The sequence below is a fragment of the Hyaena hyaena genome, unplaced genomic scaffold, assembly GCF_003009895.1.
Source record: "Hyaena hyaena isolate Hyena2069 unplaced genomic scaffold, ASM300989v1 scaffold_608, whole genome shotgun sequence".
Lineage (NCBI taxonomy): Eukaryota > Metazoa > Chordata > Mammalia > Carnivora > Hyaenidae > Hyaena > Hyaena hyaena.
The window spans coordinates 1,038,029-1,050,645 of NW_024081243.1; the positions used below are offsets into that span (position 1 = coordinate 1,038,029).

Below are 12,617 nucleotides of genomic sequence, written 5' to 3' on the forward strand. Positions count from 1 at the left end.
CACTTCCCATGGAATTCCGATGGCTCTACTTTCAGAACATTATACCAAAATTTGACCCCTTCCTCCACCTCCAATGCCTCCACTCTGGGTCTAGTCCTGCTTATCTCTCACCTGGGCTATTTTAATAGCCTCTCACCTTATCTATTCTGCCTCATCCTCACTCCCTATAGTTGATTCTCAATGGCAGTCAGAGTCATCAGTTTAGCGAGAGTCAAATCATGTCACTCCTCTGCTCAGAGCCAGCCAGTTGCTCCTCAATTTGCTCAAAGGAAAAGTCTAGGTTCTGACAAGGTTCACAAGGCCAAATGAATTGACCCACCACTACTTCTACCCTTGTCTCCTCCTACCCTTTCCTTAATGCGTACATGCACATTCTTCCCGGGAGCCATAACTCATCTCTAGCTGTTCCTGGAACACTCAGGTATGTTCTCACCTCGAGACTTTTGCACTTGCTCTTTCCTGTGCCTAGAACATGCCTCCTCCAGATATCTGCATGATTCACATCATCACCTCCTTCATATCTTTGCTCAAACATCACATTCTTGTTGAGTCTCTCCTTGACCTTCACCCCTCAGTCACTGTCTCTCTCATCTTGCTTATTGCTTTCCAACAAGCTATAAAACTTACTCAACTTCATAAGGACAGGGAGGTTTTGTCTGTTTTGTTCTCTGCTCTATCCCTAGTACCTGGAACAGCACATGGGATGTAGTAGGTATCTAGCAAATACTTGTTGAATGAATGAATGCTCTACAGACCCATCTTTTTCCACAGGCTCTTCTCAAGGTTAACATTCAGAGAGAGGTAGGTGAAAGCCTTTTTGGGCTCAGACTAAAACCACATCGGCCTATCAACAAATTTCAAAAGACTGTATTTTAGGGTACTTGCTGGCTGGAAATACAGCTTCCTATTTTCATCATCCTCCCAGCTGCTGGTTTAGTACTGAGAGGGAATGAGTAGGGGCAGATAGCATCCCAAAATTTCCAACAAGGCCCAGTCACTAGCCTGTTTGACATTTGCCATTGGAAAAGGTCTCTGGTGACATTAAGACTTCTCCATCGTGCTGATAACACGAATTCGGGTATCTATTCTGTGTGTGCCAGGAGTTCTGCACTTGGAATTTCCAGGGTCTTTAGAACAAGAAACAGCCACTTCTTTATATGGAGAGTCTAGTGCTATAGCATTTTTAACAAAAGCTTGTTAGTAGTTATGATTATGAGAGAGTATTTTGCCTAATCCCTTATGGAGAGCTTTTAAATGTGTGATTTGGATAGGATGGTATACAGTTAGCAAGCTGGGAAAACCTGATGAAATGAATGGATGGCATGATAAGAAGGAAAATCTGGAAGGGAAAGGAAGAAGAGCTTTGAGGGATGCCTTAAGCCCTGAAAAGTGAACACTAAGGAGCTGAAAGAAAGAGTGAGTCAACAGACCTTCGGCAGCCTAGCCTCATGGTAACTTTTGGGACAAGCTACTTTGATACTGTCAGTGAACGCCAGGCGAGATGTCACCGGAGTGTACTTCCCCTGCCCCACCCCTCACCCTCTTGGGTGTGGGGATGCTGTGTTCCCGGAGCTACTGTCAGAACATCAGTTCATGGGGCTGCTGTGGAAAGTGGAGAGGCAGAGGCAGAAAGATATAAGAAGTTTTCAGATGTTTGTTTAATCCTCTCGATGGCCCTATGAAGGAAGCCCTATTATACCCATTTTATAAATGAGAAAACAGTCACCGAGAAAGCAGTAACTAGCCCAAAAACACAAAATTGGGCTCTGAGCATCCGCGCTGGGCTTCTCACCCCACCGTCTGGCTCCAGAGCTAACAATCGTAACCCTCAGGCTATACTGTTGCCAAGCTGAATAGTGTGGCCCAATGCACAGTAAAAGCTCTCAGAGAATTAGTAATTACAGAATGAAGCCTAATTGTGGACACAGCAGAGCACAGGGAGAAATCTCTAGAGCAGTCGAAGCCGTGGCAATGACAGCAGCGGAGAGCAGCAGAGCTTTTCCAGAAAGCACGGGGGGCCAAGGGCACACCAATGATAGGAAGGAGGGAGCAGAGCAGCCCAGCTGAGAGGAAACCTAGGAAGGAGAAAGCAAAATGAACATCGACCCTTGCTCTGAGGCAGCAAAGTTTTAGATCAGGCAGCAATTCCTGGGGACGGAATCTGTAGAACATGATGTGTGACAGTGCATGGGCACTTCAAGGAGAACGTGGAGCACAGCCCCACAGGTATGGACCTGTCAAGAAGAAAAAAACATGTCTGGGAAAGGACAGAGGCAGGCCAGGCAGGGAATGGTAGCCAGCTCCCTGCAGGGTGGAGGGGAGGGGGGCTGCTGTCCAACAAACTGCTTGGATGGACATAGTCTATTTATTTATTAAAAGTTTATTGATTCATTTTTGAGAAGGAGAGAGAGGGAGAGAGAGAATCTCAAGCAGGCTCTGCTGTCAGCACAGAGCCCGATGCGGGGCTCGAACTCAAAAACGGAGAGATCATGACCTGGGCCAAAACCAAGAGTCAGGAGCTGAACTGACTGAGCCACTCAGGAGCCCCGACATAGTCTCTTCGTAATGACAAAGCTGTCTAAGGCTTAACACGCTTGTTTAAATTGTGCCGTTGAATTCTTCGGAATGTCCTTTTATTTAGACTTAATTACTTAATCTTATAGAACTTGAGAGCTCACTGTATAGTCTCCAAACCATACATATCCAGGGAGAGTTGAAGTGAAGCATTTTTCATTTCTAGGTTATGATGAGTAGCCTATATGTAAAATTCACACGCAATTATTTACAAATTCACCAAAATGAATGTTTCAAAGATGCTAAATAGGTAGAGTTGACGGGGCACACAGGAGTGTGTCCAGGTGCCCATGCAGATCGGAGGCTGGTGCAAAGGCAAGTGCACGCACCCCTACAGTGCTCTCTGCACCGTAACAACCTCCACCTGTTGGCTCGGCTCACACCCGCATAAAGCCAAGAGCAGGAGAAAGGGGAGACTCAGAAGTCCTTCTCCATTTGCACACCCATGTGTCAGGGGGCAGTTGAGGGGATTTTCAAACCTGTGAGGACAGTGGCTAAATTGTGCAGGACTTCCATCTCCAAATGGCAAGCGTGACCCTACGTAGGAATCCTTCTAGAGTGCTTATTTAGCTATGAGGATTCCGCCCTCCGGCCCTCTGGATCATAGGTTAGGAGTGGGGCCCAGGAACTTCCACTTTTAACAAGCACTGTTTAAGGAGTTCTGAGTAAGGGCCACCTGGGCGGCTCAGTTGGTTAAGCGTCCAACTTCAGCTCAGGTAATGATCTCACGGTTTGTGGGTTCGAGCCCTGCATTGGGCTCTGTGCTGACAGCTCAGAGCCTGAAGCCTGCTTCGGATTCTGTGTCTCTCTCTCTCTCTGACCTTCCCCTGCTCATGAGAAAAAAAAAAAAGAAAAGAAAAAGTTCTGAGTTAGATTCTTGTGACAAGTGGGAGCTTGAAATCTCCATTTTCAATCAAACGTCACTTTGGAAATAAATAGGGATTTGCCCATGGAAGAGCAGAAGTGGCTTGTTATTTTCAAGAATGTAATCCATTTACCTTCCATTTACATCTTTGGTAAAGGAATTTATAAATTCCATCCCATGGGATCGATGTGGAAAAAAGGAAAGAGGCTTTTAGACTATGCGTGCGTGGCTAACTTTTACGTGTGTACAGAACAGCTTTCTCTCCACTCTCGCCCTCCCTACTGAAGGAAGAGAATCCTGCTTTCCTCTGCTAAAATAACAGTTCTAGCTCTGCTCTAGCGGTATGCATCACTGCGTTTTCCTGCAAGCGCCAAAGAATGAGGTGGGCTAGACCCTGAATTCCAGTTCCTTTCCTCTCTTTTCCAAATGGGAAAGGTGATCCTGGTCCCGTCTCCTTGGTGGGATTGTGTAAGGTCCAAATGCAATCGTGTGGGAGAAAGGAGCAGAGGACTGGCATAGAAGGAATTACTGTCAAAAGATGCTATTGTATTTCCTTCTCGTGTGGGGCTCTTTCGCCTCCCACTTGAAAATGCAGGTCTTTGGAAAGTTGGAGTCTATTTTTCTAAAGGGAATTGGATGGTTTGACAAGAATGCGGACTATCACGGAAACCCGGGAAGCTGGTTTCTTAATGCAGGAGCCACATCCTTTCAATGAGATGTTGTAGCAAATTGTTTCAGACTCGTAGTCATTATTCCTTAGGACGGCTTTCCAGGCAGAGCCTCTAACATTCGCCTGCCTTATGTGGTCAGCTCTGCATCAGGCTCCTGTAGGAAAGCAGGCTACCCAGGCGGGAGGTGGGGGTTGGTCCAAACCACTCAGAGCTGGGACCCGGAAGGTGCTAATCTTCCGAAGAGGGGCTGGGCCTTTCCCCCCAGCCACACCTTTTCAGGTTAACATCCCATCTTTTCTCAAACTCTGTTTTTCTTTTATGTGTATTTTGTTGCATGTGGAAGAGCAATATGGGAGTAGAAAAAAAGGTTTTGGGCCAAATAAAGCAGTATGGTTGGAAATGCTTCCCTTGTGCAGATTTGGCATAAAAATAAACTTCTCTGGGAGAGGGCTGTTGGTGCTTGTTGTTCATTAATATGCTGAAATGATTTCGCACCCCCCCCCATTTTGAAGGTTCTTTGAGGCTGATTTTTATTCATTTTTTTTTCCCCAGGGAAGAAGATGAAATGGGTGGCGGGGGGTGGGAAGAGGTGTGAGGGGGCAGGATGGAGAACTTATGAGAGATGCTACAGTTTGTGTGGTTCTTTTCGTTACATAAGGCTTAGGGACGTGGATGTGGGTGTGTATGCTGGGAACTGAAGACGTGTAGGGAGGGCTTTCTTTCCAAGTGCCATCGGCTACCGCGGAATTGTAGCTAGCGGACAGAGATGTACAGGCCGGGCTCCCTTACACGTGGAGACGGGGACCCCACCCGGCCCACATATCACTGGTGAAAAACAACACACAGTAACACACACACATGCACACAGTCCTTAGGGTGCCTATAAGACTCCCTCGTTTAGTAATTTCTTTTGTGGCATTCTGGGGGGAGCACGTAGTCCCGGGCCACAGCTAGGTCAAAGAAAAACGTATTATGTTTTCTGTTTGGCTTTATGAGGGTCCCTTGGGTAAAACCAAAACCCTTGACTGGGATGGCATTCACTCACCCAGGATGGAAACTCCGTTAAGACCCTGGCCTGTGGCTGTCCCGGTTGCCTGCAAGACCTAGTAACTTGGCTCGGTGCCCAGCCCAGAGGAGGTGCCCAGGAAATGTCGCTGACTATGACTTGGGTCAGGGGGAGAGCTCGGTGGGTGCAGAGCCTCGAGGGCAGGCGGGTACCTGGCTGCGGGTCGGTGTAGTCCACGGTGTAGCCGTCTAGCTGTAGCAGTTCCTGAGGCTCCGCTTTCTTCTCCCGATAACTGCACATGGCAAATGTGTACTGACTGACCTGGCAAGGCAAAGCAGATCGTCACGTTGTTACCGACTCCGTCCCTGAAGACACCCTCGCCCGTCAACCACGTCCTTGTCCCTGAGGCTCTGTACTTCGTAGCTGGGTTCAAGCTGAGGTTTGCTACCTGCTAGCTGTGTGAGTTAGAGCAAGTTTCTTGGCCTCTCTGGTCCTTTGTTACCCCATGTATAGGCCTCGATATAATCTGAGAACCTACCTCCCCACTGGCTTATTGTGCGAGCTGAATGAGTTCACACATGGAATGTACTTAGAATTTGTTCTTGGCACTAAGTGCTTGATAAAAGCTAGAAGTTATTATTATTGCTCTTTGTTATTTTAATGGGCTCAGCCATATGAAATTGCCATTTTTGTAGCTCAAAACTGGGTAAATAGTGGAAATTTTATAGGTCTTACCTAAGATAACCTTGGCCCTGGCTGAGACTGCCACGTTCGTACAGGCCTTTTGGTCAGCAGTTAGGGATCAGACGCTCATTTACAAATGCCCCTACTACTTCTTGTTACCATTTGATTTTTTGCAAGCCAATTCTCAGCATCAAGCCACACATTTTGTTCCCCCCTCCCTCTCCCATGGAAGGAAGGCTTCTGGTTGCTTTGCGAGGTCTTGCCTGCATCTCAGACAAGTGCAGGAGTGACATGCTGTCACAAGCAATGAGCACTCGATCACTAGGTGCCAGTCACAGGAGAGCCACCCTCAGCCCTCAGCGGCACAGCCGCTGTCCCTTGGCAGCCCTCACCAGTGACACAGGCATCCATGCCAGTGATGGGCGAGGGCTCCGCAGCTGCGGGCCAGCCTCCAGGACCCTGTGGCCATGGTGTGCCCAGACCCAGTGTGGATACTTAGTGTTTCTGCATCTGGCTCATCTGCACGGTGCCTGTGGGAGAGTGAGCATCCTTCAGGGTTTGGGCTAAAAGCTTGTGGGGATATTTACCATCCACGATGTCAGCATCTTGGAGAAGGAGTGCCACATCCCTTCTCTCTTAGTTCCCTTTATTAAGGGAGACATTTTCTAGGTGAACTTTGATCCCTGCTGGGGACGACGTTAGCCTCCTCCATGGTGAGATCTGTCTGTCTCTGTCTCTTTTTTAATGGCAGTTAGAAATTGGTGCTCTCCTCCTCTGTACCCATCACCCATCTCCGCATCCTCGGGGGCCTGAGGGTCCTAACGGCAGCTAAAGGAGTGCGATTGGTTTATCTGCTGCTGCCCTCTGTAGGTTCCTAGTGAAAACTTTCTTCACGACGCATATGGTTTGCAGAACTTGTTCTTTATACTGGAAGGCCCTAAGGGGCTTTCAGGAAAATAGAAGGCCAGATCACTAAGAGTATTTTCCTAAGTGGACATGCATTATCCTTTGCAAAAAGCAGAAAAGCCAAGAGCATCCTCTTCTCCTAAAAAGGAGGGTTAAGAGTGTGAGCGTAGGGGTCACACTGGCCACGGGGTCCATCCTAGCTCCGATAAGCTTCCACCTACCGAAGTCTCAGCGTCCTCGTCTGTATTTTACTTGCATCTTACTGTTGCAGGGGGGATCCGGACTGAGCAATAAAGAGCTTTACATATCGCGTGTGACGATCACATAGCAAGTACTCAATGTGTGCATTTAAATAAGCAGCTTCCTTGCATCTACTGCTAGGATTCTAATATACAGAAGTTGAGTAGGTATATTTGCCTATTAGATTATAAATCTGTTGAAGGTAAGGGTAGGGAGCCAAACATCTTGGTTACATTTGCCTCCTTTTAAATAAAGTCTACCATATAAAGGGCATTTGCGAATTGATGATTGGTTCTAGAAAGTCAAGTATGTATAATCTAATAAAGAGGGTTTTTTTTTTTTAAATTCCAAATTTACATGTTATCACAGGCACAGCACCAGGCCTTTTCAACTTATTACTTGTCTGAATAAATGATCCCCCAGGTCCCCAGCATGAGAGTGGCCATCCGTGTGGCTGGAAGGATTCTGGAGTGATTTGTACCTGTCTCTGGCAACAAAGAAATGATGTAGTTTGTTAATGTGATGATTAGCCAGAGAGTTGCAGACACTAACTCGAGATCAGAAAAATATCACAACAGAAGGGTGTTATTTCAAGATTCATGCATTTACTATTGCTACACGCTTTGGGCTTTTTGATTTTCCTACTCTATTTCAGGTGCCTGCTTCCTGGAGCGCTGTACTCTGCTGCCCTCTGCTGGTAATACTGCGAAGCTGTCCTGACGAACTTTGGGCGAACATCAACTAGAGTCGGTTTATTAGAAGCATTTTAAGTGGGGATTTGGTGACTTTAGGAAATAAAGGCAGGAAGAAGAAATTCCAATTATTGCAAATCTGAGGGGGAGCCTCAGTTTTTCTGAGTTCTGGAAGGATGGGGGAATAGCAAAAGGCTTGGGAATGTTTTGATTTAAAAAAATTTTTTTAATGTTTTATTTATTTTTGAGAGAGAGTGAGTGTGGGTGGGGGAAGGGCAGAGAGAGAGGGAGACACAGAATCTGAAGCAGGCTCCACACTCTAAGCTGTCAGCACAGAGGCCTGTGTAGGGCTCGACTCACAAACTGTGAGATCATGACCTGAGCCGAAGTTGGTCGCTCAACCAACTGAGCCACCCAGGCGCCTCCGTTTTTGTTTTTTTTTAAGCTTCTACAAGCCGTCACTAAGTGAAAGATATTGCCGATGACATGAATGTTTCTCTTCCACAGTAAAATTCTCTTTCAAGTGAATTTTGGTAAGAGGTTAATGAGATGGTGAGCACTAGTGTAATGATGGCACAGAAAGACCTAGAATACATGTCACAAATCAGTTGACCACTGGTGCCACAGAGGCTGGCCCAGAACAACAGAAAAAAGAGATCTAGTGATCTGAAATGACTAACAGACATCGGAAAGGAGGGATCTGAAATCTACAGGGCTGCAAGGTTGACATCTTTGGGTTTTTCAGCTGGTGCATCCCACATATGGAATCGTGGGATCAGACAGGCTGTTGGGATTTCTGTGGGTACAGCCTTCAAGGGATGTTTAATAGGCGGCCGGACCTCCAATATACAAGCTTATTGTCAGGCACTCTTTAGGAAAAGGTTAACAGTGTTTCTTTTTTTTTTTAATATTTTTATTTATTTCTAGGAGAGAGAGAGAGAGACAGCGTGAGCAGGGGAGGGTCAGAGAGAGAGGGAGACACAGACTCTGAAATAGGCTCCAGGCTCTGAGCTGCCAGTCAGCACAGAGCCCGACGCGGGGCTCGAACCCACAAACCACGAGATCATGACCCAAGCGAAAGTCAGACGCTTAACCGACTAAGCCACCCAGGCGCCCCAGTTAACAGTGTTTCTTAAAGAGTGGGCTAGGGCCACTTTCACTAGAGTGTGTGTATGGGAGGGTGGAGTGTCGTTTATAAATACGTAGATTCTTTAAGACAGAACAACAGAATCTCAGGTCAGGGTGGGTCTCAGGGATCGATTTTTTTCATAACTGCTCTAGATATTTCTTAAAGCACACTAAAGCTTGAGAACCACTCTTTTCATATACAGGAACTGTCCAGGAACTTTCAGCCCCTGACTTGCAGTTATACTTAACAACTAGTGCCCAGATATGAGATGAAAGGGTCAGTGCTTTCTTTTTCTTGAACTCTCCCTTCTCCTTCATCCTGCCATCCCTGGGAGACTGAAGTCCTTGCACATACAACTAAAGATAGAATGCATTTTGTTTGAACCCCTCTCCTTGCCTTCACCATCATTTCTCATGATTGCCTCAGCTGTTATTTTTACTGAACCCTGGTCACTGGCCCTTGCCCAGAGTTTACATATATCCATTTTAGAAAAGAGTTATTTATTTACAGTAGATTCATTTATTCATTTAACAAATCCTTAGGTATATGTTTGGTGCTAGGATTATAAAGATGAACAAAAGCAAATATGACTTCTGCTCTCTTGTTTAGTGTGAAGGCAGACATTCATCACATTACCTCAGAAATGTGTAACTTGAATGGGGATAAGTATTTGAAAAAACATACATGGTACTCTACAAGCTCAGTGATTTGGTCTGGTTGGGCGGCCACAGAAAGTTTTCATGAGGAAGCGTTGACTGATTGAGCCAAGATCTGAAGATGGACAAATTTTTATGATATGAAGAATAGAATTCCTGGGAACAAGAACCATTTTTATTTTGTTTTTAAAAGATGCTTAACTTAAAATATTTAAAATTTTTTTTTAAAAAGTTTATTCATTTCTGAGAGAGAGAGAGAGAAATGAATGAGGGAGGGGCATAGAAAGAGGGAGAAAGGAAGACTCCCAAGCAGGCTCTGCTGTCAGCCCAGAGCTGAAGGTGGGGCTTGAACCCACATACCAAAACCCTGAGATCATGACCTGAGCCGAAATCAAGAGACAGAGTCCAACCTACTGAGCCACCCGGGTGCCTCTAAAAAATATTTATTTTTAAGTAATCTCTGTGCCCAACTTGGGGCTTGAACTAACAGCTCCAAGATCAAGTGGACTGAGCCAGCCAGGGACCCCAGGACCATTTTTAATGTGACCTGGTAGTAAATGAAGGGTCACAGAGTATAAATCCTAGACTCCTGACTGATGTTAACATGAAGGCCACTTGGTGAAATAGAGGGAGAATAGATTTTAGAACTATACAGACCCGAATTTGATCCTCAGGTCCGGTATTTTCTAGGTGTGTGACTTGGGTAATTCAGTTAACTCTACTGAGACTCAGTTTCATTCTCTTTAAATGGAGATGATGATTACAACTGTGGAACATTTCTTATGTTCTAATACAGGGCATTCATTTCCCTGGTAAGTGAATCCTGATTTTATTTGTGGAATTACCATCTTCCCCACTTTCAGCCTATTACATAGCTCCTGTAGGGCTATTTGCACCTCTAGCTGGAGTTAGGGTGGGTGGGACATATGGCCCCGGCCTAGCCAATCAGCATCACATCTTCTTGGCTACAGTGATTGGTACGGAGATAAGCACATGACCACACTAGGTCAATAAAAACTCAGTCAGAGGCTGTGCTTGAACTACTGACGATGAAAAGCTTTCTTTCCTCTGAGGCTGCTAAACTGGTGTAAATTTTGACCCTTCCCAGTCTTCTGCAAGGAGAGATGTTGTTTGAGGGAGATCCTGGCTCATCAGAAAGCACAATCAAGAGATGGTATTGGTAGAGGATCAAAGCCATGATGGCTTTGCTTGAGCCCTGAGAGGACCTAGTCTGGCCAGAAGACTCTTCATTCAATTGCTAATTTAATTAACTAACCAATACAATTCTTCCCCCTTTAAAACTTAAGCTAGTTTGGGTTGATGTCATTTGCAACCAGATTATAAATAGACATGTCCTTTAAGGCAACTGTAAACTTGAGTGGGAAAAATGAACATTTAGAGAGTTAAAAATCACTCAACTACTTATAGTGATTAATTTTTTAAAAAATTAAAAAATTTTTAATGCTTATTTTTGAGAGATAGAGTGCGAGTGGGGGAGGGGCAGAGAGCAAGGGAGACAGAATCAGAAGCAGGCTCCAGGCTCTGAGCCGTCAGCGTAGAGCCCCATGTGGGACTTGAACACAGGAACCTCGAGATTATGACCTGGGCCAAAGTTGGATGCTCAACTGACTGAGCCACACAGGTGCCCCAGTCTTACAACTCATTTGTGATGTTAACTTATTTTAATTTTTGTTTTTTGTTTTTTATTTATTTTGAGACAGAGAGAGACAGAGCACAAGTGGGGGAGGGGCAGGGAGAGAGGGAGACAGAGAATCTGAAACAGGCTCCAGGCTCTGAGCTGTCAGCACAGAACCTGAGGCAGGGCTTGAGCCCACAAATGATGTGATCATGACCTGAGCTGAAGCTGGCCGCTTAACCAACTGAGCCACCCAGGCGCCCCAAGGGGTTAACATTTTAATATGGTTTTCTGAGCGACAACTATTATATTCCAAGGCTCTTTATGTTATGTGGCAATATTTTATCTTCTTCAGATTTAGTGATTTTTCCGGAAGCTAGAGCAGTCAGAATTTTTAGTCTTTATAATATATGTAGGGAATCGGCAATAGGGTAGCCCTGGTTCTGTCTGATGCAAGGTAATTCTAAAATGCTGTATATGCATAATCTTTTGGGGACCAGTCTCACCAAGTGCTTGGAAGTATGTGGAGTCAGAAGACCTGTGCTAGGTTTCACATTGGCGGCCTATTAGCTGTTGACCGTGGGCAAGTCACTTAACCACTCTGAGCCTCACTTTGCTCAAATATGAAATGGGATAAGACATGTCCTCACTGTATTACAGAAAGGCTGTAAAGACCAACTTGATGAACATTTTGCAAAGTCTAAAGGCCACACAGATGTGAGCAACTGTTAGCATTATTAGAAGAGTCACATAGGGGTGCCTGTGTGGCTAAGTCGGTTAAGCGTCTGACGTCACCTCAGGTCATGATCTCATGGTTCATGAGTTCAGAGCCTGGAGCCTGTTTTGGATTCTGTGTCTTCCTCTCTCTCTGCCCCTCCCCTGCTCACTGTCTTCTCACTGTCTTTCTCTCTCATTTCATAGGAAGACTTAAGTCTGTGGCACAGAACCCGCTCTCTACTCACGCACGCGCGCGCGCGCGCACACACACACACACACACACACACACACACACACACACACACCCCAGCTTGGGGGCAGCCTCCAGCCACATCCATCATGCTTTTGGCCCCAATCCTTAAAAATCGGAATACTGCTTTGGTTCAAAACCCCTCTGAGGATGTCCTTTGTCCATGGCTAGTAGGAAGTCCATTTACAATCTATCTGTTGGTTCCCCCAAGGTAGTAACACTAAAAGGAAATCTCACTTAGGGAGAATTTTAATAGTTCTGCATTACAGACCAAAAAAAAAAAAAATAGTTTTGTGTGCTTGTCTGCATTCGTGACAGAGGGGGAGAGCCGGGGGTGGGAGGGGAGATGATTTTGAGGAGACTGGTGTTGGGTGTGTTCTCTTCCTCTTTGGTTTTCCAAACTGTTTTCCTTGAATTAAATTTAATGGAATTCATAATTGTGTTGGGAATTATGTATTGCAGACTCTCTATAAAAATACTTCCTGAGACTAACATCTGAGTAGAAAGGAAGAAACATTTAGTAAGTCATTCGGGTAGATACACTCTCTGTGTGCGATTTGCACAGTAATGTCCTTGAAGCGTGTTCCGAGG

At 45.6% G+C, this 12,617-nt stretch overlaps 1 protein-coding gene across 1 annotated transcript in view; it reads right to left on the bottom strand.

Annotated features, from left to right (window-relative positions):
- Window positions 1–12,617, bottom strand: part of LOC120248776 (calcium-dependent secretion activator 1) — a 268,332-nt gene that overhangs the window by 157,928 nt on the left and 97,787 nt on the right. Inside the window, exon 8 of the mRNA XM_039257246.1 lies at window positions 5,329–5,437. Within this exon, the coding sequence (XP_039113177.1) occupies window positions 5,329–5,437 (109 nt within the window). The remainder of the gene's footprint in view (window positions 1–5,328; window positions 5,438–12,617) is intronic.